General features: G+C 45.2%; 3 protein-coding genes and 1 non-coding gene across 4 annotated transcripts in view; 2 read left to right on the forward strand and 2 right to left on the reverse strand.

The window, feature by feature from the left end:
* LOC119457988 (endoribonuclease Dcr-1-like) overlaps positions 1-4,672 on the reverse strand; it is a 45,438-nt gene extending 40,766 nt beyond the window's left edge. The window contains 3 exon segments of the mRNA XM_049670603.1: positions 6-162; positions 4,216-4,357; positions 4,496-4,672. Coding sequence (XP_049526560.1) covers positions 6-162; positions 4,216-4,357; positions 4,496-4,536 — 340 coding nt within the window. The 5' untranslated portion in view covers positions 4,537-4,672.
* Positions 4,673-4,734: 62 nt separating this feature from the next.
* On the forward strand, positions 4,735-9,446 carry LOC119457990 (alpha-ketoglutarate-dependent dioxygenase alkB homolog 6-like). Its single transcript, XM_037719779.2, is given in 7 exon segments — positions 4,735-4,853; positions 4,991-5,120; positions 5,205-5,251; positions 5,796-5,900; positions 6,738-6,860; positions 8,392-8,583; positions 8,585-9,446. Coding segments are annotated over 7 exon segments (726 nt in total). The 5' UTR covers positions 4,735-4,796; the 3' UTR covers positions 8,657-9,446.
* Positions 9,447-9,984: 538 nt separating this feature from the next.
* On the forward strand, positions 9,985-10,065 carry Trnal-uag (transfer RNA leucine (anticodon UAG)). Its single transcript has one exon. It is a non-coding gene; the product is annotated as a tRNA-Leu (tRNA).
* Positions 10,066-14,398: 4,333 nt separating this feature from the next.
* Positions 14,399-18,281, reverse strand: LOC119457991 (uncharacterized). The gene is made up of 4 exons (XM_037719780.2): positions 18,054-18,281; positions 17,082-17,181; positions 15,969-16,087; positions 14,399-15,197 (listed from the first exon to the last, which is right to left on the reverse strand). Exons 1-4 carry the CDS (start codon positions 18,190-18,192, stop codon positions 15,055-15,057), a joined length of 501 nt encoding a protein of 166 aa, XP_037575708.1. The 5' UTR covers positions 18,193-18,281; the 3' UTR covers positions 14,399-15,054.
* Between the last annotated feature and the right edge of the window lie 8,280 nt (positions 18,282-26,561).

Consider the following 26,561-nt stretch of genomic DNA (forward strand, 5'->3'; position numbering starts at 1 on the left):
CTTACCTGACGGAACCAGAATTAGCACTCGCTTGCCACCGGCAGCAAAGCTTGGCCGAACCTGGTAGGCTAGTTCCTTGACCAGCATTACCACCATGAAGGTCTTGCCCGACGACAGGAACACGATGGAATTCTGCTGCTTTGCGGTGTCCAGCAGTTCCACCTGGAAGCGGCACGAAATTGTTCTTGCAGTGGGAGTGGAGCCGCATCTGCTCCGCGCAAAAGCTGAACATGTGCAGGTTAACTAGAGGTGTGCGAATATTGGACGCTTTCGAGTAACAAACCAAATATTGTCTAATTTGATTTGGTTTTCCAATCGATTTTGAATAGAATCGAAAAATATTCGGAAGTACAGATATTCTTCAAATAGTTTTCGAATATTTCAAATCGTCAACAGTGCATGATAAAACAAAATTGGAGCAACAGTATGATAAATTTTATCCCCACTACCATAGTAAGCTCGAAGTGAAAAGTCACACAGTGGAACAAGTTGTGTCGCTCAAATAGTCGCAATACAAATAGTCACCAAAAACTCCCAATGCTCCATTTCTGATTTTAATAAACAACACTTATAACTTGCAATATAATGAAAGAAACTTCCTAACATTATGAATAATAAGATGTGAACATGAAAATGACAGTTCATTATTCAAAAACCATTTGAAAAGTATTTGATACTTCATTCGTTCCTCGCACTATCAAATTCATATTTGATTCAGTTCCCAAATTTAGTATTCACACACCCCTGCATTTTGCAGCGACAGCCGTTACCGCGACACCAAAATGCAGCACTAAGTTTAGTCTGAAGTATTCTTTCTAAAAAGAGATTACGATTTATTAAACTAAAAAGAAAAAAAGCCAATACAATCCTTGACCGCAGATAGACTATCAACAAGCACTAGGCAGGTGTTGTCCAAATTTCACAATGCCACGTGGAGAAACGGCATGAACTTGAAGTATATTGTTTGCTCTTGCATCTTTTCTGCCTCACCAAATCTTATGATGAAAATCATTTCTTGTATTACAGAAGCATAATCTACAAATCCAATGTAGCACAACTTTTTACCGTAAACATTTCAGTGTACACACCTCAACCAACTTACAGTATCTGTAGCCGACATAATGTTTTCTCAATAATTACTTTCTTTGGCCAAAAGTAGTTGTTAGAATAGAGAAAAAACACTTGTTCCCGTTCAGGTATATTTATATCATTCGGTTTACGAACATTATACAATTGAGGGAAAGAAAAATATGGGAAGGAGCAGGCTGGCAACTGCAACTGGAAAGGGCGCAATACATGCCTACTCCTTAGGAAGGGATAGACACATAGAAATTAAAGACATGAAGGGAAGTTTGCTATGTACAAGCCGTAGTCTAAAGTTGGTTGAAAACTCATCAGGTGAGGGTAGTATACTGTCAAAATAAAATTAGCACTAGCCTAAGTACTTGCCTAAATTCTCTATTACTTAGCCGCGGATTATACAGTCAAAACTGGTGCTCACCTAAGTACTCAACCAAGTATTTAGGCGAGTGCCCGCTATGTATAAGCCATAGCTTCATCTTTGTAGTTGCCACTGCCAGCATGTGTGGCTGTAGTCATTGGTTATTGACTGTATGTCCTGTTGCTGCTTTTCTGGGTGGCACTTACAAGCTTTCCTTTGAGTCACTTCTTCAACGCGGTAAATAAAAACAACCTAGTTGTTAGATTATGTTGTTGTAAGTACCTAGGTTCTCAAACAACCAACGACAGGTTGTATGTAGGCTAGTTGGTTCTATGATCACGGTTGCAAACATGTCAGGGACAAATTGCACCCCCCCCCCCACCATCTTTTTTTTTATTTCTTTTTTATTACTTTCCTCTAGTGGACATATATATTTTGCCCCTCTGAATGTCAAATAGAGCAGTTGTTAGCTTGAGCATCACCATGCATGTGTGATAATGTTCCTTTGTACACAACTTGTTTAAGCTTTGCAGTAAGACTTCACATTTACCAACAAACAATGAGCAATCTCTTTTAAAAGATGCGTCCCTGTCAGCTCTTCGATCTAAATAAAAATCCGAAGATTAGATAATCATGAGGTAGCACCTTTATTTTGTTAGGAGGCACCTCAAGCATGACATGCAGCTTGACAGAGCAGCACATATCGCTTGTCTCAACTATTGCTCATTCCAAATGATAGGAAGCGCGAGTGTAAAACAATATAGCTCCAGGGATTCGAACGCTGACAGCCGAAGATAACCAATACACTACTGTGGCACGGCTTATCACTAAAGTTACCAGACTATAAGTAGGGTCCTTCGATTCTGGGTATTATATATACATATTTTTAATTCGGGGGGCACAAATCAGGTTATTCTTAAAGAAGAATACAAAGGATAAATCAGAGGTTTTGTTGTCTGTCAGCCCAAAGTTCGGGATTTCTCTGGTAACATTCACAAACTATTAACTCAAGCAAGATCCCTCATAGGAAAATGTAACAGTAGTAAGCACGTAAGAACGTGTAAAGGCAAAGAGAGCTGCTCGCAAATCATGTAATGAACGCATCTCTATACAAATCATTGTTGCCAGGCATAATTAAATACATTTAAAATAAACCACACTAACAAAAAACAACGAAGAGAGACAGGTTTGGTGATCTATTCTTCACTTTTTTAGCAACGCTTTTTTAAACAAAGAAAAAGTACAAAAATGTTGTGCACGTGGTCACGTTTCGCAGGAGGTGTGATGCTTTTCCTTATTTTACAAGGTGCTTGTTGACGTACATTAAGATATGCATTGGGAGCATTCTTGCGTCCATCCTAAGGACATGACGGGCCTTTCGTCCTTGTCTGTTGTTGACCTGTTGGTTGCCAGTATATGTTATTGCAACAAAATTAGTGGAATACCCACTAAACGACTCAGCCACCCGTCTTTGAACGTAACATAGTTGGATAAACACCCTCTTAAGCTCACAGCTACCGTTCGCAAGGAAAAACATTGTTAGCACAGCGTTAATTCGCTTCCTAGTGCATTACCACCGTTTACGTGTATGTTAAGTGCAGGAAATGCAATGCAATGCGCCATTGCCGCATTCATGTAAACGTGGCTACTAAAAAAGCAACAAGATAATTTGTTCACTCAATGCTGGCAAGCACCGATTGTATATTTTAAAGTATGTTGGTTTTTGCTCAAGTGAGAACGAGGCATTACCATATTTATATAATAATAATATGATATATCTTGTCCACTTGCTCACAGAAGCTGGAGCGTTCATTAGTTTTGTTACACCTACATTTATTATCCTTTACAAAAGTGGAGATCACAGGGAGAGGCCTTTGCCCTGCAGTGGACATGAATAGGCTGATGATGACAAAAGGGCAAACGTCGGAAAGAAAGCAGGTTTAACCCAGTGTTTATAAATTTTGTTTGTGGTGCAAAAATCTAGAATTATCGGGTTTTACCAAAAAACGAATGACCCTCTGTATATGCTCCCCAGCTTTGCACGGCAACTCTACTTATCACTACCACAGTACTCAAGAGTCGTTACTGAGAGTGATAAAATTTCGAAACTATGCGAGCGACTTTCTCAAAGTCGCTTCTACAGTCACTGATGAGACAGACTGCTGAGACTACGAAACCTGTGAGTGACTTTTTCAAACGTCCAGCACTTACCACGCACACTTAGTGTGAGATATGTGGTGTCTCAGCGACGAGGGAGGATTAGTAATATGCAAGAACTACGGCAGCGATCTCATTCAATTTCACTGCACCCGCTGACTTGGCATCATGACATCGTGGCATGCGAGGATAACGCATTGTCAAAAGGACAAGAATCAAGCCCTCGAATATCGTTTCGCTGTAGTTTGCGCGGCCATCGCAACATAACTAAACCCTGGAAGTCACCAGAAGCTGCGAGCCACCGATTAACAGGACGTTATCGCAGCTACACACGATAGTCAGCAAACGATGTGAGTCAACGAGAGATATCAGCACCGCAGGAGCAGCCAAAATATCCGAAGGAACACGGTGTTTGATCATCCCTCGCAGGATCAAGATGTTCCCGTTCGAAAGTTTCGAGAAGTGGCGCGTTATCGTACGAAACGGCGCAAAGCAAGCGTGTCACTTGCGCCTTGCGATCCACGATACTTTAGGCGAGAAAAACTTCGTCTCCGAGTTCTTACAAGGCAGAGAAGAGACAGAGTGAACAATGTATATCTCTGTCAGGTGTGTCTAACCTGGTATTCCAAGGGCGTGAACGTCTTGGTTTGCACGTTTTCGAGGAAGTGGTGCCGACGTTGCCTCGGTTGCGGCGCATCGCCGACGCCGGGTCTCTTCACAACCATCTTGGGCGAGTCGCAGGGCGATTCTGTACCGAATCTGCGAACACGACGCAGCGATCAGAGGTCTCACAGATTATCAGCAGTCCGGGACAAACTGCTGGACCACCGATTTACAAAAGGCAGTGTCGCACGGGCACTTCACACACACGCGCGCGCTAAGCGATGAACTCACAACCTTCGAGACACGTCTGCTAGCCAAGCCCCATTTCGAGTCATCGTTCGAAGTTTCCAGCGGTATGCACGGTCAGCTACGGACGGCCATGCGACGTACCGGCAGTTCTAGACTCTTTCTGTATCCAAAGAAAACGGCGATTGTTTTCAGGACATCGTCGTCTCGCGACGGCAACAAAATACACACACCAGCGGGCAAAAACCAAAAGGCGCACACACCGAACCGAGGTAGCGATTGGCTGATGACGTTCACGTGATCACTTGTAGCCAATTGCGAAGACAGAAGTCATTTCGGCTTGGGAAACATGGCAGCGCCCATGTGCTGCTCGGCTGGTGATCTGGACAAATTTCGAATAGCGTCGGTGAGGATCGTTACATTCGTTGTTTTGCGTTATTAAAGAACGTCTGAAACGCATGCGTTAGGGTCTACGTCAATATGTCATGTTCAATACTTTCTCGCGCGATCGGCATGGTATAAAACATGTTCTTTTGTTTTCAGCTGCCTGACAACGTCTACTACGTTCCGAATTTCATCACAGATATTGAAGAGAAATACCTCTATGACAAAGTCTACGATGCACCCAAGCCAAAGTGGGTCCAACTCGCGCACAGACGGCTCCAGAACTGGGGTGGGTACGAGGGCGGACGGAATTCAATCTCCAAAGCGCGCGTTGTTATGCGCGTCTACGTTGAACTTTGGGTTTCCTTCGCAGGTGGACTGCCCCATCCCAAAGGCATGGTTTCGGAAGCTCTGCCGCAAGTAACTTTTTCTGATGTTGCCCGAAGCTAAACTGCGATAACGAGTAACTAAGCGCGAGATGGAGAGGGTGCTTTGAACTCGCTTGACACTTTCTGCGTCTTTCCGACGCCCCCCTTTCACCAGAATGCTCTAAAAATTGAGGCTTCTTTTTATCTTGATTATAAACTGTCAGTGCGAATCATTAACCGGGGTCAGGACCTCCCATCGTTATGCACACACCAAGTCATTACGATGTGCAAAAAAAAAAAAAAAAAAAAAAAAAACATACGACTCCGAATAATGTTAGCGTGAAACTGCAAAGGCAAGGATATATCTCCGATGGAATGCAAATTTTCTCTTGATCTAAGAGCACGTGCTACAAGCTAGTGTGAAAATTTACAGTATGATTGACGAGGTCAAGCACACTAAACTAATCATAGCTTCCATATAAGCTTAGCAACGTCTTCACTTCGGATTGAGGTACATAAGGCAGGGTTGTATCGCGGTTGATTGATTTTGCGGATGCTGATTGATTTTTGTTGATGGACATTTAATCTTGATGCAGTGGCTGAAGGACATATCTACCAAAGTGGCTAGCTTGGGAGTCTTTGGCGAGAAGTTGCCCAATCATGTCCTTGTCAATGAGTACAAGCCTGGCGAAGGAATCTTGGTGGGTTTTATAAACCATCGTCTATACATGCTTATCACTCTAGCATTTTGCTTAAATTGCCTTAATCTTTTCTCTCTTCCTTAAAACCTCTATATCTACCTTCTACGGTTACCTATGCCTGTAATGGATTCGGTCCTATCAAGTATGAACCCCACGCGAGCGACGAGTTTGAGCGACGTCTCCCTGGTGTTGCCAGTATGAGGGCAGCAAATACGTGCCTAAACTGGCATGACGCGTGCCTTGTAAACTTCAGTTGACGCATTTTACTGTAAAGAGCAGCATAAATATTTCTAAAGGTCTTGCACTAGGTTCTTACCCTTGCACGTATCAAAATTTAGTCGTTTGCTCGTTCCGTGCGACGGTCTGCAGTACTTGACTGATGTACATCCTGTTCCGGCTTCGCGCTATTGGCTAGTCGCTCATAGCACTTCAGCGTGACGAGCGACGAATTCTAGGTTTCCATAACTGAGCAACCGGGCGACAAGAACGAACAATCTGTTCATGCGACGGCCCATTTCATCGCTTGAAGCTGTCACTCGTCGGTTGACTTTTGGCTATTGCAGCAATGTGCAGCAGCACCTATCCGGTGCTGCTGCACACTGCTGCTTTGTACAAAGCAGCTTGTCACGGCTACAAAGTGAAAAAAGAATAAATTTTGCTTCCTTCAATTTTTTGCCGTCACACTTCGTGGAGGAAGAATTTACACCATCAGTGTTGATCATTTGGACACAGGGGAAATCCAGCTAATTAAGCTTCATACACGTGAGTGTTTGTGATGGACAAGATATCGTAGCCAAAGTTGTTTCTTTTCTTTCTTTTTATTTATTTTTGTCACAGCCTCACGAAGATGGCCCACTGTACTATCCAGTGGTGACCAACATCACCCTGAATTCGAGCACCGTCATCGATTTCTACAAGCCAAGAAAAAGCACCACCTGCGAAGTAACTGACAATGCAGAGGTACCGAGACTTACCACATACACACGATGTCCCTGTGGACATTTACATACACATGATGTTGATGTCCACATTAGGCTCTGTATTCAGGCCGGTCCAGCATGCAAGTCTTGATAAGGCAGAATGAATCAACCTTAGTTCTGTAGTGCTCTGTGCTGTCTTACGTGAAGCATGGAAGCTAGCTTGTATTTGTAATTTGCATTGACTGTTGTCTAAATAGGAACATCAGCTGTACGACTCTTATAGTTAAGCCACTGGCTGGTTAGTTAAGTTACGGTTAAGCCAATTGTTCGGATTTCGCACAGAGGTAACCTTTTGTGGTGGGTTCAGTTAAATGCCATGTTTGCGTGCCATCCTTGCCTGTTTTGTTCACAATAGATATGAAATCGACTATTGACCAAAAAGTTTACAGATCACGGGATCTGACAAAAAGCTGAATATCTCCGCATCCTGGTATTCCCATTTCCAGCCTCTACTGGTATATGCGAACAACATTGTGATGTACGGTTTGCTCGGATATTTAGCGTTTTCTGAGATCCCGTATCCGTAAGCTTTTTGGGTCGATAGTACATTGTTGGTGCCACTAAAGATTATGATTTCATTGCAATAGAATGGTGATACTGCAAGGATTTGGCACCGGCAGCATATTTGATTGCCGATAGCTCTGCTCGCATGATGTGCATTCTATAGTTTTCATTCGAAAAGATTTGTGAGGACCGAGAACCAATTTTTGCAGTACCCATTTTTTCTTTAGTGTAATGGAAATCTTATCTGTCACATTGTTCAATTTTGCAATCCACAGTCGCTGTCGTGAGTATGAAGTTGTTTGCTGTAAACGGTGTTGGGAAACTGTGATAGGTGAGCACAATAACAATTGCATGCGGGCATTGGTGGGAAGTGGTAGGATATTCCAGTAGTGCTATTCATGTAGCGTTGGCACCCATTTGCTGCACAATTAGGCTAACACATTTCTTACGTCACAGAGAGTACACAGGACTCATACTCAGAGTCCTGTGGACTCTCTGTGCAAGGACTTGCACATAGAAAAGCACTCATATGTGCCGCCATGCATTGAGGAACACTACGGCTTCGCCATTGCACTCGTTCCTGCAAAGGCAGTGCCACTCGTGAGCGTGAATTTTATTTAGTCGTAGTGTGCATAGAACAAATCACGAATATCTTTGTAATATGAAGACTGCGATTTTAAACAATAAGTGTGGTGCATTTAATAACAGCCGACTTACGTACAGTAATCTGATTGCATACATCTCAAGTACTACTAAGGTTTCAATACCACTTCGCACCACATACCAGTTTTCGTGACTTTATAATTCCTACTGAAATCGCGAATAGCATACTTGCTTTTATCACTATAAATTATGGTCTTTTCATTTCTACCAAAATCCCACAACACATTCTGGCCAGTTGTCGGTTGATACATTCAACACGTCTTCTAGGAGACATTTCAAGGTGCATTTAATCATGCGCAGATGTGTGATGGTTTGTGCGATACAAGTTTACAATGCCTATGCAGGACACAGAGAAGAATTCCTACATAGGCTCGCTTCTGCTGGAGCAGCGGAGCCTCTTGATAACAAGCGGCGTGATGTACACCGATTACCTCCACGGCATTGAGGCCAGGATGGAAGATGTCATCGACAATTCCATCAAGAACATCAATGCCTGTTCCGTGAAACAGGGAGCAGTGCTACAGAGGGGCACAAGAGGTATCCCTCACCATACGAGTTGTTCCAAAAGTGCTCCGTGCGAATGTGCTCCAAGCACTGTTCAAGAAGTGAACCATCTTTACAGTCGGAGACATTGGAAATGTGCTTATTTTGTAGTGGTCATGATTCGTTCATGGAGGCAATGAGATCGGAATATCTCAGAGTCAAAATGAGACTTTTGGCTCACAGATGCGGCTTCCATCCACAGGGTGTCTATGATGTGTTTACTAGCCTGTCATCGTTTCATGTGCCTACCTCAAATTTGCATGACGGTCATATAACAGGCCGGGAAGATTTTTTTTGTTTGTAATAAAAGCAAACCACACGTCTTTGTCTGTCTTTTACGTCTGATTTCATTATGACATATTGAATGTGGTTCATTTGATACATCGTGTGCAGGGGTGTCTGCAAATTGTTGCTTTACTTTTCACTTCAAAGGTCCTTCATTCTCGTGGAGTGCAAAAGCTGTGACGAGCACAAGTGGTGCCAACGAGCAGTGTTAGACAGAAGACTTTAGCCGATAACCTAGTGGGAGATATGTTTCAGATGCTTCTGAAGTTTGTGCTTTTGTTGGAGGTAGCTCGTTACACATGCAGCATGGTGATAAAAGAAATGATCTTCCAGCTTTGTTGTAAAGTTCCTCATTGAAAATGCAACTGTGCCTTTTAATCGGCCTTCTTGAATCACAGCTGGAACTCTTGAATAAAGACATTTGAACGAGAACAACATCCCTACCTGATTTGACTTTTATATGAAATTTGTCAAACATAGTTAATCCACTTGTGAAATAGATATGACCCTCGCGAATATTGTGCATCGTGCACAAGGAACCCGTAAATTCGGCAATGCGTGTTGTCTTTAAAGTTTTTTCCTCTCCTGTTTTTGGTACTGAGCCGTGAAAACGGTTACAAAAAAAAGAAAAAAAAAAAAAAGCCACCTCTCCTCAACCATTCTCTCCTGTGTTTGTATCACGACCTACTGTGTTTTGAGTAGGTCGTGGTTCGTATTCACTTTGAAGCTTCAGCAATGGAGTTTTAGTGGAAAGACGATACGTTGGAGGGGGGATTAGAATAACGCAACGGTGTAGAAAGCGCAAATATGAAGGGCTTTTTTTTTTTTTTTTTTTTTTTTGCGACATGAAAATTTGCGTGCCGGTTTCGTAGCAGACGACAAATAACACGTTCGACCGGCAAGCACCGCATTCCTTTTTGGAAGTTTTCCCGTACCATGGCATACATTTTCCTGTAGTCATTGCGCAGTAGTGAGTCTCTTTCTCCGCAAATTTAGATGACCGGCGAGTGACACATCAGAAAAAAAAAAAAATGCATTATTTGAATTGCTTCAGCGAAATAATTCAGTCAGCTGGATACCGTCGCATCTGGTAGGCGGCGAGTTTCCGCGGTAGCGTGGCCGAGCGGTCTAAGGCGCTGGTTTTAGGCACCAGTCTGATAAAGGCGTGGGTTCGAATCCCACCGCTGCCAAATCTTTTTTTTTTTTGTAGTTTTTATATTAATATATTTTGTTTTGTGGGTACACATTCTTTTTCATTGGCACGACCCTCGCGATTGTCCGGACAATTGTTCCCCCATTGACCGCGTGACATGAGTGAATTGTGAGGTTGACGGACGAATATCGCTTTACCAGAGATTAGTAATATCCAGCTTCGATACGAACGTATTGTAGTCTAACCCTACAAAAACCGTGAAGGTTTAGTCACATTGAACACGTGGACACCTATATATCGCCTATCTGCGAGCTTGTTTGGGGATCTGTACATAATTTTCTTTCATTTTTGCACATCGCTTTGAGCAGGGGGCGAGGAAGCGTGTAGGCGCTCGTTCTTTGATTAGATGTGGAAACCACTTCCCTACTTCCGAGTTGGCGTATGTAAAAATAAACAACCGAAGGCACGCTACAGTGATTGCAAAGCAAGCAAACGGCTCAAGGTTTCCAATTTTGTTCGCGCATTTTTTATTAATTAAAGCACGCGAGAGCACTTACAGTTTAAAAATTGTTTCATTAAAGTACGTGATAACCCTAGATGCTGAGAAGAAAAGGTTAAATTACGCATGCTAACGTTGGTGACGATTATCAGTGGATTCGCGTTGAGACGGGGTAGTTGCACGTGCTACCAAAAACCTTCTTGGTGCCACCTTTATAACCTCTTTGGTGCCACCACACTAATTCCGCAATATGCTATTAAAATTCATATGTAACTTTGAAAAGCCCAAATGTTTTAATTCGAAGTCTTTGATGGCTATATTAAATAGATTATTACCTCGTTCGGAAAACATACAGCAATTTTCATTCGGCATCGCTCTGGTTCGTCAATTGCCGGATGCTTGCTTATTTACTGCGTTAATGTTTACCCGTTCATTACATGTCTTTAAACCCCAAGGCTTCGTGGAGACTGACCACATTTTTATCCAGTTCTGGGTGTATGTTTTGACATTCCAACAAGATCTCTGTAATTGTATCCGCAGTATTTTTTGCGTGCTATACCGACAGATCGTGTTCTTGTGTAATTGTGAACCTTCGCCGAAACCGGCCTACATGTCTATATTTAATGGTTTATGCTGTTGGGCGAACTTTCGAAATAAAAATGAAATAAAGATTGTGAACCTTATAACTTCGCGTTGTTAGGCAGCCTGCGCCATAGCTTGAAAAAAAAAAAAAAAAAAAGTGCGCTGTCCCTCGAGTTATTGTAGAAAATTCTCTTCTTCATCTCGATCCTTTCTGCCCTACTTGATAGCTTTCCGTTGTTTTATTCTCCATCTTCTCTATAGCCACTGCGCCTGTGCTGAGGCCTGCATACTTACCGGTCTGTTCTCGTTCTTTTTCGTCTCTGCAGAAAGCTAGAATTTACATTTTGTCTGTACGAAAATTCGTTTTGCTACAGATAGAATAAGAGATTGACCTTTCCTGTCCACGGCTTTTAGTATTAACCTCAATTGCAATGTTGCCTTAATCACTGTATCTTATTTTATATTATTGTATTGTATTATGTATTAGATGTATTCGTGTTGTCTTTTTCGTCCTCCTTTGCTCCTTTGTCCCTGTTTCTAGCGCAGTTAAAATCTTTCCAATGCGATATTTTCGGACAAATGATTCGCGAGCTGTTACCTTGGAACATCGTAGCGTACAGATGTGTCAGAAGAAATTATATATCCCTAGCTGTCCACGTCGACTATTAACGACTGATAGCGGGTTTTAGCGGCCCTATAACCGGTAAAACGCATGAAGCGGAAATGAATCGACGGTCGCGGTTCTACGGTGTCCCAAGATGAAATTTGTATAGTGCCACTGAATTAAGTGGCGCTTTCGGGACCGATAGACAAATAACAGTCTGCGTGGGTGGATAGGGAGGATGGGAGTTTAAGGCTTTTGGTTCGCCAAGAATATAATTTCCCATCTCTTGCCCGAATTCGATCGGTACCACATTTGGCGTATACCGGGTGCTTCAACGAACACTTTCAATAATTGTTAAAGGTTGCCTGCGGCAGATAGCACAGTTCTAGTCCATGAGCTGGTCTACTCCAAGGGGCAGGCATTACTTGCACCAGAAATTGAAATGCATAATCGACTAATTAACAAAAATTCACGAATTAAGTTTTTAACTAATTACCTAGTGGCCCATATTGCAATTAACAAATTCTGGCCGCTGAATTGGCAAGGCGGATCCACTTGGGACGAATTCTCAGGATGACACCAGTTTCGACATATTAATTCCGAACTTTGAGGATAAATGCATTGCGTTCCAGTTGCTTTCTTAACAAAACGTCGTTTTATGCGTATGTCGAGATATGTCGAAGCTGGTGTCATCCTGAGAATTCGTTCCAAGTGGATCCGCCTTGCCAATTCCACGGCTAGAATTTGCTAATTGCAATATGGGCCACTAGGTAATTAGTTAAAAACTTAATTATTGATTTTTTCTTTATTTAGTCGATTATGCATTTCAATTTTTGGTGGAAGTAAGGTCCGCCTCTTTGTGCAGACCAGTTCATGAACAAGAATTGTGCTATCTGCCGCAGGCAACCTTTAAAATTATTGAAAGTGTTCGCTGAAACACCCTGTGTACATACAAAAAGTTTTGCGAGTACCCACGCTGACATATAGGCTTACATGCACATTCGGGCACAAAATTTTCTGGACCGTGCGTGACGCGAAAACCACCAGAATTGCGTCGCGAATTGAGCGTGTATACAACCGAGAAACGATCGAATCACGCACTATACGATTGTCAAACGAGAAAATTTATCTGGCCCTTTTCAATTGGAAGTTGCATGCGTAGGCCATGCCGAAATTCAGCGTTCTCTCTGTGGTCGCGGTTCACAAACATTTGTCCCCGACTTGTGCTACACCGAGCGTTTTCTTGCGAACGAAAACTTCGTGGAAAATAATTCGCTTGCGAGATGATCTGTTGTACAGATTAGCACAAGTACACAGACGTGCGCTTGGAGAAAACCGTATCCTCTATTCGTAATACATATCAACTCTTATTCGTAATACATATCAATTCGTATATGTGAGAGTTCTGTTTAAAAAAAATGCTGTTTGCAATGGTTGAGCATTTATTGCCTCTGCAGCACCCCAAAAGACACACGACGTCCATAATATATACTCATATAAGGGCCTTTATTGTGATGAATGTTTAATATTATTTAGGTACCTCCATCGCCGGACGCGCACAAGTAATCTCGATTTGGCCATGCACATACCAGGACAATAACTTTGGCAGAGCCTGGCACACGCATGCATACATTTCGCGGCTGAATTCCACCATATATGCTGCCTCTTTTGACTAGATCGAAGGGAGCTGTATCGCGCTCTCCTCGATTAAATGGGAGGTAACAAAATGGCGGAATTAATAGTGAATTCTTTACGACCATAAGTCACCGGCAAAGCGCAATGTCCCGAACAGTGCACTCCTGGGTGATACGATAGCTATCGGCCGATCACGTTCGAGGATGTTTTCAGCCCCCCCACCCCCTTATGACAGTGGCGTGCATCCCGTCAACGCGCTTCAGAACTACGCGATGTGAAAATAACATTGACTATAGGTGAGCCGTTACTTTCGTCGCATCGAAACTTCGACTTGCTATAGCCGATTCGGTGCTCACTTCAGTAGCATGTCACCTACAGCGTTCGCCCAGCGATATGGCCCCTGACATTTTGGACCGTATATAGGTAGTTCTCTCCACAACGTCTATTGAGGGAACGCTGACTCTATAGTTGTCTACGGGAGGGGGCAAGCCAGCGTACACGAGGATAACTTGTAGTAGATATGCATTGGCCTAGGTCTTCGCTCTTCGAAACGTTTGCTCTCACTTTTTTTTTTTTTTTTTTTTTTTTTGAGGAGCGCGCGCTGTGCGTATGCAGGTAGCGTGGCCGTGAAAGACACTAAAGCTTATCGGGAACTGATAATGTGATCGGCTGACTCTTTCTGTTTCAGTTTTATCGCGTCACGCCCCCTTCCCGTTTTTCCCCCTTCCTCCACGATTTCTACAGTTGCGGAACAATCGTAGCGCCAGATTTCCCCCTAGTAATCTTTGTAGGGAACTCTACGGTCGCATTCATTCCAACTGGCTATATAAAGCAACTTCAGCACGCACTGGGAGTGATGTATCACCGACAGTGTCCGACTAGGAATAATACGGCCACCCTACATGTATGGACTTTAATTACGGCGGTGATGATGATAATTATAATGACTGATCACGAGAAGGAAATTTACAGAGGGACAAAAATTGGGTTGGAGTGCATACCGCAGGTATTACCAAATCTTGACTGGGAGCTTACACTGTTGTTTAAAAGAAAAAAGTGTACAATCATTGCATTCTGCCAGTGCTAACATATGGGGCAGAAACTTGGAGGTTAACAAAGAAGCTCGAGAGCACGCTAAGCAACGCGCAAAGAGCGATGGAACGAAAAATGTTACGCGTACGTAAAGTTAAGAGACAGGACGAGAGCGGTGTGGAGCAGAGAGCAAACGGGCATAGCGGACATTCTAGTTGACGTTAATAGAAGGAAATGGAGCTGGGCAGGCCATGTAATCCGTATGGTAAATAACCGGTGGACCATTAGAGTTACACAATGGGTGTGAAGGGAAGGGAAGCGCAGTCGAGGACGGCAGAAAACTAGGTGGGGTGATGGAATTAGGAAATTTGCAGGTGGAAATTGAGAATCGGCTATAGCGCGAGACAGGGGTAATTGGAGATCGCAGGGAGAGGCCTTAATCGTCCTGCAGTGGACATAAAATATAGGCTGATGATGATGATGATAATGACGACTCGTGTGGGCAGCCATATCGTCCGCGTCGCGATAGGCCTAACGGCAGCAGTATACGTCGCGCGGAATAATTAACGGCCTGCTCTAAGCCGCGCATAGGCGCTACGTCAATCGCGGTGCAAAGAGTTGAGGCGCGATCTCGGGTAGCGCGCAGGATCCCGCACGAAAGCATACGCCGCCGGTCAGGAGTGCTTGCTTCTCCTCTGCCTCCGCAAGCTGTGGAGGGATAGGCGCTCGGCCAGCTGCTCGTTCTCGTCAGCGTCATCGTCCCGACGGGGGGCCCGGATAAACTTCCAGGCGACCAGCAGCCAGGTCATCGTGAGTGCTGAAAGAACAGGAAGGAGAGAGAGAGAGAGAAAGGTTAAGTCTCTGGCGTAAATTTTAATACGCCAACACGTTAACAGTGGAGCTGATCTTAGTCGAGCGTGCGCCCCCGATGACGGCGCCGTCACGCAGGAGCAGAGCCGGAGAGGTCACGTGACGTGACCCGCTCGCCGGTAGGAGAGGAGTCGACCAATCGGAGCGCGCGCCGGGGAGGAGGAGGAGAGGCGGCGGCCTGTATTGTAGCCGGTGTTTGCGCCGCGCGCTCTTCGCACAATGGACGCCGCTCGGCTCGAGCGGCAATACGCAGAAACATACGCGACAATCGCAGAAAAAGAACGACCACAGCTCCGCTGTTTCGACAGATTTCACTTCGTGGAACTGGCTGCATTTTTATTTGACGCGTATTCGTTATCGCTAAAAAGGTTTATTGTCATATGAGCCTAAAGTCTAAGGCGCGAGCGCGCACACACACAGGATAATCATCCGTAATGTGATCACCAGAGCTGCTAAATAAACGACGCCAGCCCGTAAAACATTATTGCATTGTACAGGATCTCTCAAACTCGTAGAGGGCGCCTTTTATACACTCTTTAGATTCATTCATTATTCCATTGGTTATTGTACAGGTTACAAAGTTTACGCTTTAGTTCCATTCATCATTGTTAAATACTACAAAGTTTATTATTATTCTCACATCATCATCAGAATCTGGTCCGGCACAGAAACAAGGCGAAATACGTCACTGAAATCAAAGCATGTAACACGTCCGCACCGCTCAAGAAGATGGGGAAGAAAGCCGCTCCTCCATTGGATATGGATCGATGCATGATCAATTCGTTGCCGAAGTAGCCGAGGTAGAGCGCCAGAGAGCACACGGTCATGGAGAAGACACTGCGAGCAAACGGTGGAGACAGGATCGGCATAGTACGTAGCACTAGAGAACAGCGAGACGAGCCTATAAACAGATCGATCTCACTACGAGTTTCAATAAACGCTGCCGCAAAGGATGCCGGTATAGTACGGGCTCAAAGTTGCCTTGTGCTAGGGAACGTACTTACGTACGTACGTATGTATGTATGTATGTATGTATGTATGTATGTATGTATGTATGTATGTATGTATGTATGTATGTATGTATGTATGTATGTATGTATGTATGTATGTATGTAAGTATGTAAGTATGTATGTATGTATGTAAGTATGTATGTATGTATGTATGTATGTATGTATGTATGTATGTATGTATGTATGTATGTATGTATGTATGTATGTATGTATGTATGTATGTATGTATGTATGTGCGTGCGTACGTACGTACGTACGTACGTACGTACGTATGCATGTATGTAGATAAAAGGAATAGAGAATCACCTGATTAATATATAAATTTGACCAATTCGTCTACATTTAGCGGCACAAGCCTCTTACATAGTCTATCGACCTTTGCATAGATTCACTTCACTCTCTAAAAACGGCTAAGTTTTGTGGGCGAGGGAGGTTCTCCCGCAAGTTTTAGTGAAGGCCTCTCTTGGCCGGTAGTGGCTTTCATTGGCGAATTGAAAGACAACTGTGATCGGAAGCAGATTCCGTTCAATAATTTTCCCCTATACATTTCTTTCTTTTTACCCGCTGCAGCAGCTCAGTGGCTTGTGGCCTGTCCTGTGAAGCCGTCTTGTAGCTCTAGCAACCAACCAACCAAAGCCGTCTTTCACCATGAGTTGCAATACCGTATTTTCTCAAATTTAAGCATCCCATCATGACCGTTATGAAAAACGATTAGGGGGCTGCTTAGGTTCGAGAAAATATGGCAAATATGGTACGAGTCCCAATTACGTTGCGCGTATACTGGCGAGCGTGCATCGATAGTTAAATAAAGTGCACATACGGTGGCTCTTCGATAAAAAGGCTGCAATGCATAAACAGCAGGGCGTTGAATATCGACCAGAAGCCGAACATTCTCTCCACTTCTGGACATCCTGGGATGCCTGCAGGAGATATATACACATGAGACTTTGTGGATGATTCGTTCACAGTGCGAGACTTTCGTCCGGTCCACGCGACACGTTAGATACCAAGACAAGATAGATAGATAGATAGAAGAAAGAAAGAAAATGTCGAATCACGGTAAGTTAACTAAAGCCGACCAAAGACGTGCTCGAAAACGATAACGGGCTGAATCTGCATGAGCTAAAAAATTGCTGATGCAGCCGAATGCCAAAATTTGCAAGCATTCGCCTGTCTATAACCATTTATTTGTTCATTCGTTATTCATTTGTGTGCTTATTTGCTTGTTTCGCTGTTTAAAGCTTCCTTCTGGGGATTCTCTCCTGGAGATTGTACGGAAATGTAAACGATATAACATTGTAGAAAATCGTGCAAGCTGGTTCAAGGCCACACGAAATCGAAATAAATTAGCTCTCTGAAACAGTGGAAGGAGAAAACAACATTTTCGAATCAAGACACGAACACAAACACGTGTCGAAGACTACAAAGAAAACGAAAGGCCCCTTAGCGTGATCCAATTTCGATACGCCGCGCTCCCTTACTTCAACCTATTCGAACCGTTAAACGGCCACAGTTCAAGAGGACAAACAAATCTACACAATGGCTCGGGAGCTACGCTGACATCAGTTCAATGACCTCAGCGTCAAGACGAATGTGAAACCCCTGTAACTCCCACTTCACTGCGCACAAAAATACCATTTAGGAGAAGCCCAACTCTGAACACCTTGAGGGGATACTTGAACACATTTGAACAAAACATACGGCGAATGTAGTGTTTCTTTAAAAAGAACAAACATGGCCTCATTCGAGCGTACTGAGTTCCATAGAAAGCAAACAAAGCAGGCAAGCTCACCGTCAGCGCATTTCAGCTTGGTGAAGATCCTTTGCTGCAGGAAGTTATCCTCCCAGAGGCATCGAAGACCGGTGCCCAAATTTGTGAGCGACAAGAACGCCAGCCAGCCGCGCAGAGGATGCACCAGCCAATGCGTCATTTCCTTGGTCTCTTCAATGTGAATTCCAGTTTGCACCGGCCAGATATTAAACAACGACAGGCTTTTTAAACGCACACAGCATTCGATGTTGGTCTGCAAGTGGCGTCTTTGCCGAAACGCGCGGACAAATTACTTCGATTGTTGTCCTGAATAGGTAGTTGATCAGCGCCGCTACACGGCAAGTTTAAAATTTTTACGTTCACTAAAATAAATTTTGTAATAGTTGAACTTTTTTTGTAAAAAAAAGCATGGAGTTTATTAAAAAATTATCATTAGCGTTTATAGGTGGTGTCCAAAACACGTCTATGACGTGATTTGGCTCCTGCAATAACTTCCGCCGTATTCAACCACCAAAAGCATAGCCTTTAAGATCCGCATTTTATATCAAAGAGCACTACCATTTATTGTGGATTTGAACACCACCTACTTGGAAACGCTGACATTTAAACGTGCAAGTATCGCTGTAAATATAACAGGCAGTAAAAGTGTTTAAATTACGTCCCTGTTTATACAGCTCGTTCTCAGATGCTAGCAGTAGCATGGAAGCAGCGCTACCACGGCGCGGGCGGAGGCGGAGGACTAGGGAATACACGTATACAACGGCGCTTGTGCGATGCCACCGTGTATAAAATGTCTAAATCAAATTTATGAGACTGCATACTTCACTACAATTTGATTTTCATTTCGGTCTCGGCAAATTTCGTTTGTTGCGGTTCATCGGCTGCTGTGCCATGATGATTCCTCGGAAACGTTGCACAGCTTCGGCGTTCACCTAAAATTCCGTGCATAGAATCGCAGCGACCTTTCCACTTCTCTTGTGAATAATAAGGTTGGAAAGGCATTCTCGGAGTTAAGTGTAGTTTATAGGGTTGTTCGAACGAGTTACACACACGCGAGCCGCGATCGATGAGCAGCTCAAGTGAAACGTTGCACGGCTTCGGCGCTCGCCCCCACGAGATATGGCAAGTGCAAGACGAACCAGAGAGAGAAGAAAAAGGAGAAAAAAAGAAGAAAATAAAAAAGAATCTTTATTTTTCGGTGCTTATTTTTTATACAGACATGGTTGCAAAGAGGCGAGTTTCGAGGTTAGTAAGTAAGTAATAGCGTTTTTCACTGGTCGATCTGGAGCGGCCGCCGAAATCCTGGAGCGAGCGCTCCGTCTTTTTCATTTCCCTGTGCTGCCCTCTGCCGCGCGCCGCTGGAAACGTTTTGGTAGGGTGCTGGGGCTTTCGCCGGTTGATTTGTGAACCTGCGCCCGTGTTAAGTGCGCATCGGTTGTGCGTTTCGTGGATCGTGAATAATTATTAATGGCTTCTGCGGGGCAGCATGTCGTTCCTGGAAGCCATGTAGCACTCACCAGCTATATATACATGTAGGGTGAGCAGGCCTGAGAGTGCTCTTTTTTTTATAGTGCGGCCGATAAAGGCACGCTGAGTTCCCTCTGCCGTCGCGGCTGCTTTGGAGTTTGTTGTCGCTAACTCCTGCACTTGCACCTCGCTTTTTTTTAATTCTTTTTACATATTCTTTAGAGATTTCACATAAATAAGATGTTTTCGATTGCGCAGCCTTCCGCGTCGGATTTAGCAAAGCGATGCACTTAATTGGTTACATCGGCATCTACAGCCACAGATCGTTGTTAGCGTCAAAAAATGGGGGAAAGGCGCTGATATGAAAGAATGTCAAAACGTAGAATAAAACACATATATCTGCTCATATCAGCCAGGTTGTTCCATCGTGAGACGAGTCAGTATGAGCGGCTGAGCCACTTAAACAATGGCGGCTGTGATCCAATTACAAATATCGGGCTGTTAATTTTTTTACTGATTCTCGCTTTTCTTTAACTTCACGATAGTTAGTTTGCACGTGTCATAAAGCATTATTAGAACAAACTGTGCTCGCATAAGCGCTCATTTAAAGGCCGTGTTGTTCTCCTGCAAAAACGCGGATGCCATCGCTGACACCGTTGGTATATAACTGAGCGAAGCGGCTGTTTATGCTGCTGTGCCGAATGTACCGTCTCTTGTTTCGAGTTTGACGCAGCGATAAAAAGTACTACATCTCAGGAATTAAGAAATGTGTCAGCATGCCAACACGTAAAAACCCACCTATCTACGTTGCGAATACGACCGGCAGACTACGGGAACGGTGACGTACAGATGTTGGCACAGGCATTGGGCACAGCCCTGTGTCCCCGCTTGCAGCTTATTGCGCACGCGGCGATCGAAGCGAAGGGTAGTTTATTTCAAATCGCTAAGGCTAGAATTGGTCTATAAAAGCAGTTTCCTTCATTATAACTTGCTTACTTTTCAGTACCAGTCCGCCGGTAGCGGGTGCGCGAACTCGACGGTGCCAGGCCTAACCTTCGCTGAACAGGATCAACATTGGCTCAAACCTATGTGCACGGATTGAGAGGGTCGAATATTGTGCATTTCAACTTCGTAGGCATGTCTCGACTCACTTTGAGCGCGATTGTTTATATATACTAACGAAGCCGTTGCGGCTATCGCGTTATCGGTTCGACGGCCGATCGCGCGGGGTTCGTTCGAACGATGGTCGGCACGCTGATTTTATCGGTGCCGTCGACAAGAAAGCCCGTCGCAGTACGACAATTCGCGCTCGTCGGTTACGTCTTGTAGGCCTGGTATGATAAAATGGTCTCAGCGACACAGTGCTGAATGGTCGGTCAATCGTAGGCGGGCGCGTCTTGTCGGTCTCGTATCGACCCAGTGTTACCGCGCCTTGAACGAGTACGTGAAGTCGGGCCACACGCTGCCACTACCAGCAAGCGAGGACCGACGCTGCATGAAGTATTCGTCAGCAACGTGTTTTTAAGTGTCGTCCAAGTGTAACGCAGGGGTTTATCGATAAATTTGCTATTACAGCCATCAATGCAAGGCGGCAACTACGTGGTTCCCTGTGCAGTCTAGACGAAGCCCTCACCGCTTTCTGTTAAAAGTGAAGTTGCAGTCTTACGCGACGCACGTTTTCGGTACCTCACCGACGTCGAGCTACCAGTGAGGTTTCAACGAGGTACACAGCACGAGTTTGCACTTGCAGTAGAGCGCGTGCGAGCGCATTTTTTTTTTTTTTTTCGGGGGACGTTTCCCCGAGACGGGGCCGCACGGCCGCGCGCGCGACCCTACCAAAACGTTTCGCGACGAATCCGCCAGGGCAGGGCGCATGCGCCGTAGCGCCGTGAAAAAGGCGGATTGGAGTAAAGCAGAAAAGGAGGAAGCTCGACACGCTCATTAGGTTGGGTATCAAAAGACTACTCGGCATCCCACAGTGTGCTAGCACGGAGAAACTATTGGAGCTTGGTGCTTACAATACTATCCACGAATTAATCGAGGCGCATCTCAATGCACAGATCTCCAGGCTTTCGTTAACTAAGCCGGGTAACAAAATCCTTAACGAAGGAGCTATATCATCCATACAACCGCCGCTCGACAGATACCCCCTGTCCAAAGAAGCCAAGGAAGGTATAACGGTCGATCCCGTACCGAGAAACATTCATCTGGTATATAACGAGGGCCGAAGAATTGCATGCGCTAAAGCCATTCTTCAAAGAGTTAATCCGTACGGGGCAGATGCACTGTTCGTGGACGCGGCCAAATACGGCAGCGAAAACAGGTTTGCAATCTCGGTCGTAGACGCGCGAGGAACGCTGATTAGCGCTGCGTCCGTTTGCACTAAGCACGCAAACGAGGCGGAGGAAATCGCGATAGATTTGGCCCTTTACGCTGCCAAAGGCCCAACGACTGTTTTCTCCGACTCGCGCACTGCTGTCAGGGCCTTCTCGTCAGCCCTAGTGCACGCGGCTAGCCTAGTAAACAAATCTCTCCAAAATACTGCAGACAACGAGACAGCAGGTCACCACATCGCCTGGTTCCCGGCCCACGTTAAAGGGGTAGGTAATCAAGCGGGTTACAACCCCAACGAGCAGGCCCACTGCCTTGCGCATAAATTCACGAACCGTGCTCGGGCTAACGGTCCCGCTCTCTCACAAGATTGCTCCCCTAAAGACCCTCTTACCACCTTTAACGAGATCACATCCAACTACAGACTGAGCAGGAGGAAACTCCCTCCCCCTCACCAAAAATTAAACAGAGCTCAGTGTGTCACGTTCAGGCTCTTACAGACGATATCGTACCTCACCCCCAGAGCGCTCACTCGGATAGATTCCAACTTCCCGCAATCGTGCTCCAAATGTGGGCACGAGTACTGTTCTTTCGACCATATGCTCTGGCTGTGCCCGTTCAACGCGGGCTCTGATCTTCACGACAAGTCCGAGTGGGACGCCCTACTGCAAAGCGCGGACTTCACGCATCAACGACAGGCCGTCCAGAGGCCCGCGACGTCGCCGAGAGCCACCAGCTCCCGGTTCCGTCATGGGCGGAGCCACCAACTTGATTGGGGTGCCTTCGGCTCCTCCAATCTTTTTCCTCAGGTCCTTTCCATGAAGTTCTTGTCAACTGTCAACTGTCAACCTCGCTATCGCTGCCTGTGATTCGCGAAAGCGCCGCATTCTGTTTGTAATACATCGCACGCTGTTTTGCTGCACCAACTCGTAGAAGCGTGCTTGCTGGTGGAAAGCGCATTGAATCGCGAAACACGAAAGACGAGGCACACACGCACACAGAGCGTTCTGTGCGTGTCTGTTCCTCTTCTTTTTATGTTACGCGAGTCAATGCGCTTGGCACTAGCAAGTACGCCACACCGACTTGCCCGAACTTCAACTTTATCATTAAAGTACATCGCATTCGCACGTGCCTATGAGAGCTAAGGCTCTATCATGAAGTAAAAAAAACAAGAAACAAATAGAGAACAATAGAGAAGAGACACTCAACAAAAAGAGCGCTTGCTACGCGCTAAAGGCGGATGCTCAACACAGGACGAGAGCACAAGGGTGTTGATGTCTCGGAGTAAGCACCGACTTGCTGATACTGCCGCGAACCACTCTTTCCTTGCGGGACGCCATTTGCGGAATACGTTAATATGTAAACAACACGGAAGAGCAAACCATTAGTGGGACCGCGTGAGGGTTAGCCAAAACCGGGCTGCTTGCACCCCGAGTGAGCCTTCGGTCTTCCCCGCTCTCAGGCTTCTTTAAATAAGCCTCCATTCGAAATAAATAGACGCGCGAGTTGAAGGGGCGAGCGCGGACGTGGTGGGTGTGGAAGAAACCGGAGCAACGTGCCCCAAGTGACACAAGGGGATGGAAAGCTCGGTGCCTTGAGACGACTTGCGCTGCGAAAACATCCTTCGCGATTGCATAAGCCTCCATGCGAAAATACGCTGGTAAATGGCCGTTGAATAGAGAGATGTGGAGAGCTCTTCATTCAAAATGCAGAGTGTCTAGCCAGCGCATTTTCGCCTACGTCCTACTCTGCAGGGAATGGGGCGAAGGAGAAGAAAGGCCCTATAAGAAAGTAAGTGGGTAGAAGACAACAGAGAAAAAAATGCAGGTCGTGTGATGCAGCAGTGCGATGCGACGAAGGTAGATGGTAAATGCAAAAGAAAAGATCACCGTTTGGATTGTGCGATCGATCGAAATCCCTCAATCCCGCTCGAAATAGCAAGTCTTCTTTGACAATTACAGACTAGGATGACATGACAGAACTACAAATCGTCATGAGAGCGGTGTGGAGATCGGGAGGGTCAAATAATGTTATGTTCCGTCTACTTTCTGCATTACACTAAATAAACATGGTTATCAGGATAATTATGTGGATGATCGATATATTGTGATATCAGCGACGAGAGATAACAAATAAGGTCACCTGGGGGAATTAGGGGGGGGGGGGGGTGAGAGGGGTATTCTGTAAGTGTCCAGCTAGTGGTAGTGGGCTGCGCATTTCGGACTCCGCTGACCGGCTGGAGCTGCACCAACGAGAAGGACAGAGCATTCGCATCCAGTCTCCTCATCATTGTTACAACTCCAGCCAATCAGCGGTGGCCGAAATGCATGGTTAAATAGTTGGCCTCTTACGGAATACAAACATCTGTCGCTATAAAATTTATATGCTGAATATATGTTATAACGCTGGTATACAATAACATATTGGTTATGTTGCGGCCATTTCCCTACCATTTCTTCTTACACAGTTTCCGCTTCAACAATGAAAGTCCTCTAGAATCCAATAAAAACATGCTGCGCAGCTCAATATCCGCCAAGATAAAACCGTCCGAACGTACAGTAACGGTAGTTAATTAAGCTAAGATTTTAAATCAAGGCTTTCACTGCGAATTCTCCCGGAATTTAAAAAAATTGTTATATTACGGGATTTTTCGTGCCAAAACCACGAGGCTGATTATGAGGCACGACGCAGTGGGAGAGTGCGGATTAATTTTGATCACCCTTGGTTCTTTAGCGGCCACTTAAATCTGAGCACGCAAGCGTTTTTGCATTTCGCCCTCATAGAAATCTGGCCACCGGGGCCGCGATAGAGCCCGTGAGCTCGAGCTCAGCAGAGCAATGTCATCTCGTAATATATTGAGAAAAAACTTTTGCCGCCGAGCACGTTTCACAACTAGAACTACCGGCGTAGTCAAATACACATAAAAATTTAAAAACAAATGCGTTGGCGCATCGTTGGCGCATACTGCTTGGGAACCGATAAGAGAGGCCCGCGACCGCGGAAAGTGCACCTTAAGTTACCAATAGCAATAGCGAATTATTGACACAACGTGCATAATTTAACGGAGCCCGCGCTTTCGTCGTATCGAGTGAATGATCGCAGCCAGTAGCACCCGTGAATTCAGTGTATAGTGTTTCCCACTGAATTTCTAGCGAGCCTGAATTTCCAACCGAGACGGAGTGTCCACTATTGGACATTGCGTGTCGTTAGACATTCAGACCGCAATCACCAGAAAAGCGCATTTTCGCGCTCGCTCTAGCGCATGCTTCATTTTTTTTTTTTTTGCAGAAAATTGATGATAAGAATTAAGCAAGCGCGATAAATGCGCGGGACTGACCACTAAGTTTCTTAATATCGTATTTAGACTGTGTATCTACAGGTGCATGTTTTCATTGTCTGAAACTATCCTTAAAGAGCCCTGAAACGATTTTGACGATTGTGTACAAACGTACTGAGTCATTAGAGTAGGTCCTTCTGATCATTATTTGACGCATCTAAGCGCTCCACGTAAAGCGTGTAATTTATTATAAGGTTTTAAAAATGTACATCGCTACCGATTGCAGCACGCCAAGCGGCTGATTTTTTTTTTTTTTTTTTTTTTTTTTTTGCCCAGATGACGTGTTTTGCCCAGAATACGTCACTGGGTCAGCTATCCGATTGGCTGCCCAGGGCGCGTCATCGATAATTTTTCCAGCATTCTGGTGAACAAATGTTGTTCGTAATAGTTTAGATGTCAGTTAATTTGTTTCTATAAAAAGAAAGTAAAAGAAAGAGAATGCACAAGGATATGTATCACTACACAAAAAGCACTTCCGGCCCACAGCAAGTGTCGTCTGCTTGTGTTACAACGTGCTCCGTGTTGACGAGAGCTGCGCGGTCAGTGTTGGTCTTGTTCTTTCTTTTCGCAAGCACCATGGTTCGCCCTTGCGTTGTGGGCTGCAAACGTAGCGATCGGCGACATGTCAAGCTGCGACATCGTGCCCCGCTGCAAGGCAGCAGACGAGCGCAGTGGCTGCAGCGCATCGGATTGACGGTATCCAAACGGCGCCAGCATCTACGCGTTTGCAGCCGTCACATCACGTCGAAGGATTGCCACAATAGAGTTTAGCTTGTCCGGTATTCAGGTGAACGCAAGCGTAAGTGTACTGGCCGTTTTACCACGTGATGAACGGAGGGGCAAACGTGAACTGCTTGCACGGTGCAGCCACCTGGCGGCACAAAGCTCAACCAAACACACAGCTAATATAGCAGTAACCAAGTTTTTTCTACTTTGCTGCTGGCTCAAATTTTTGGCACGAGCGTAATCTTGAACACGTTATCTTTTTATATGTTTCAAATGTTTTACACTTGGTTACAGGAATATTAGACCTGCATTTGGCTGTTTTAGCTCTGCGCCACTAGATGGCTGGACCGTGCATGCCGATCAGGCCGCTCACGTACGTCTACAAAGCTCCTTCATCATAGCAGTATGGCGGGGATTTAGTTTACGCCTCTGGATATCCGTCAAAACACCCAGCCCGCCTGTGGTTACCGGAATACCGGACACGCTCGGCGCTGCGACACATCGCTCGCAACGCACGCTGCTTGATCGCTCTCGCTGGGGATCGACAGCCGGGCAGTTAGCGGAGAAGTTGGCGAGCCTTCGCGCGCTGGCTCCAAGACAACCGGAAATAGACGACAACGTACGTCACAACATGACGTAGAACCAGCGCAGGCGGAGCTTATCCCCGA

This window comes from Dermacentor silvarum, chromosome 7 (genome assembly GCF_013339745.2).
Source record: "Dermacentor silvarum isolate Dsil-2018 chromosome 7, BIME_Dsil_1.4, whole genome shotgun sequence".
Lineage (NCBI taxonomy): Eukaryota > Metazoa > Arthropoda > Arachnida > Ixodida > Ixodidae > Dermacentor > Dermacentor silvarum.

Coding starts and splice junctions, on each gene's coding strand:
- LOC119457991 (XM_037719780.2), bottom strand. CDS start 18,192: ATGACGCATTGGCTGGTGCATCCTCTGCGCGGCTGGCTGGCGTTCTTG. Junction 17,182..18,053: donor CAAGCTGAAATGCGCTGACG/GTGAGCTTGCCT, acceptor TATCTCCTGCAG/GCATCCCAGGATGTCCAGAA. Junction 15,198..15,968: donor CTTCCCCATCTTCTTGAGCG/GTGCGGACGTGT, acceptor CTGTTCTTTCAG/CACTCACGATGACCTGGCTG.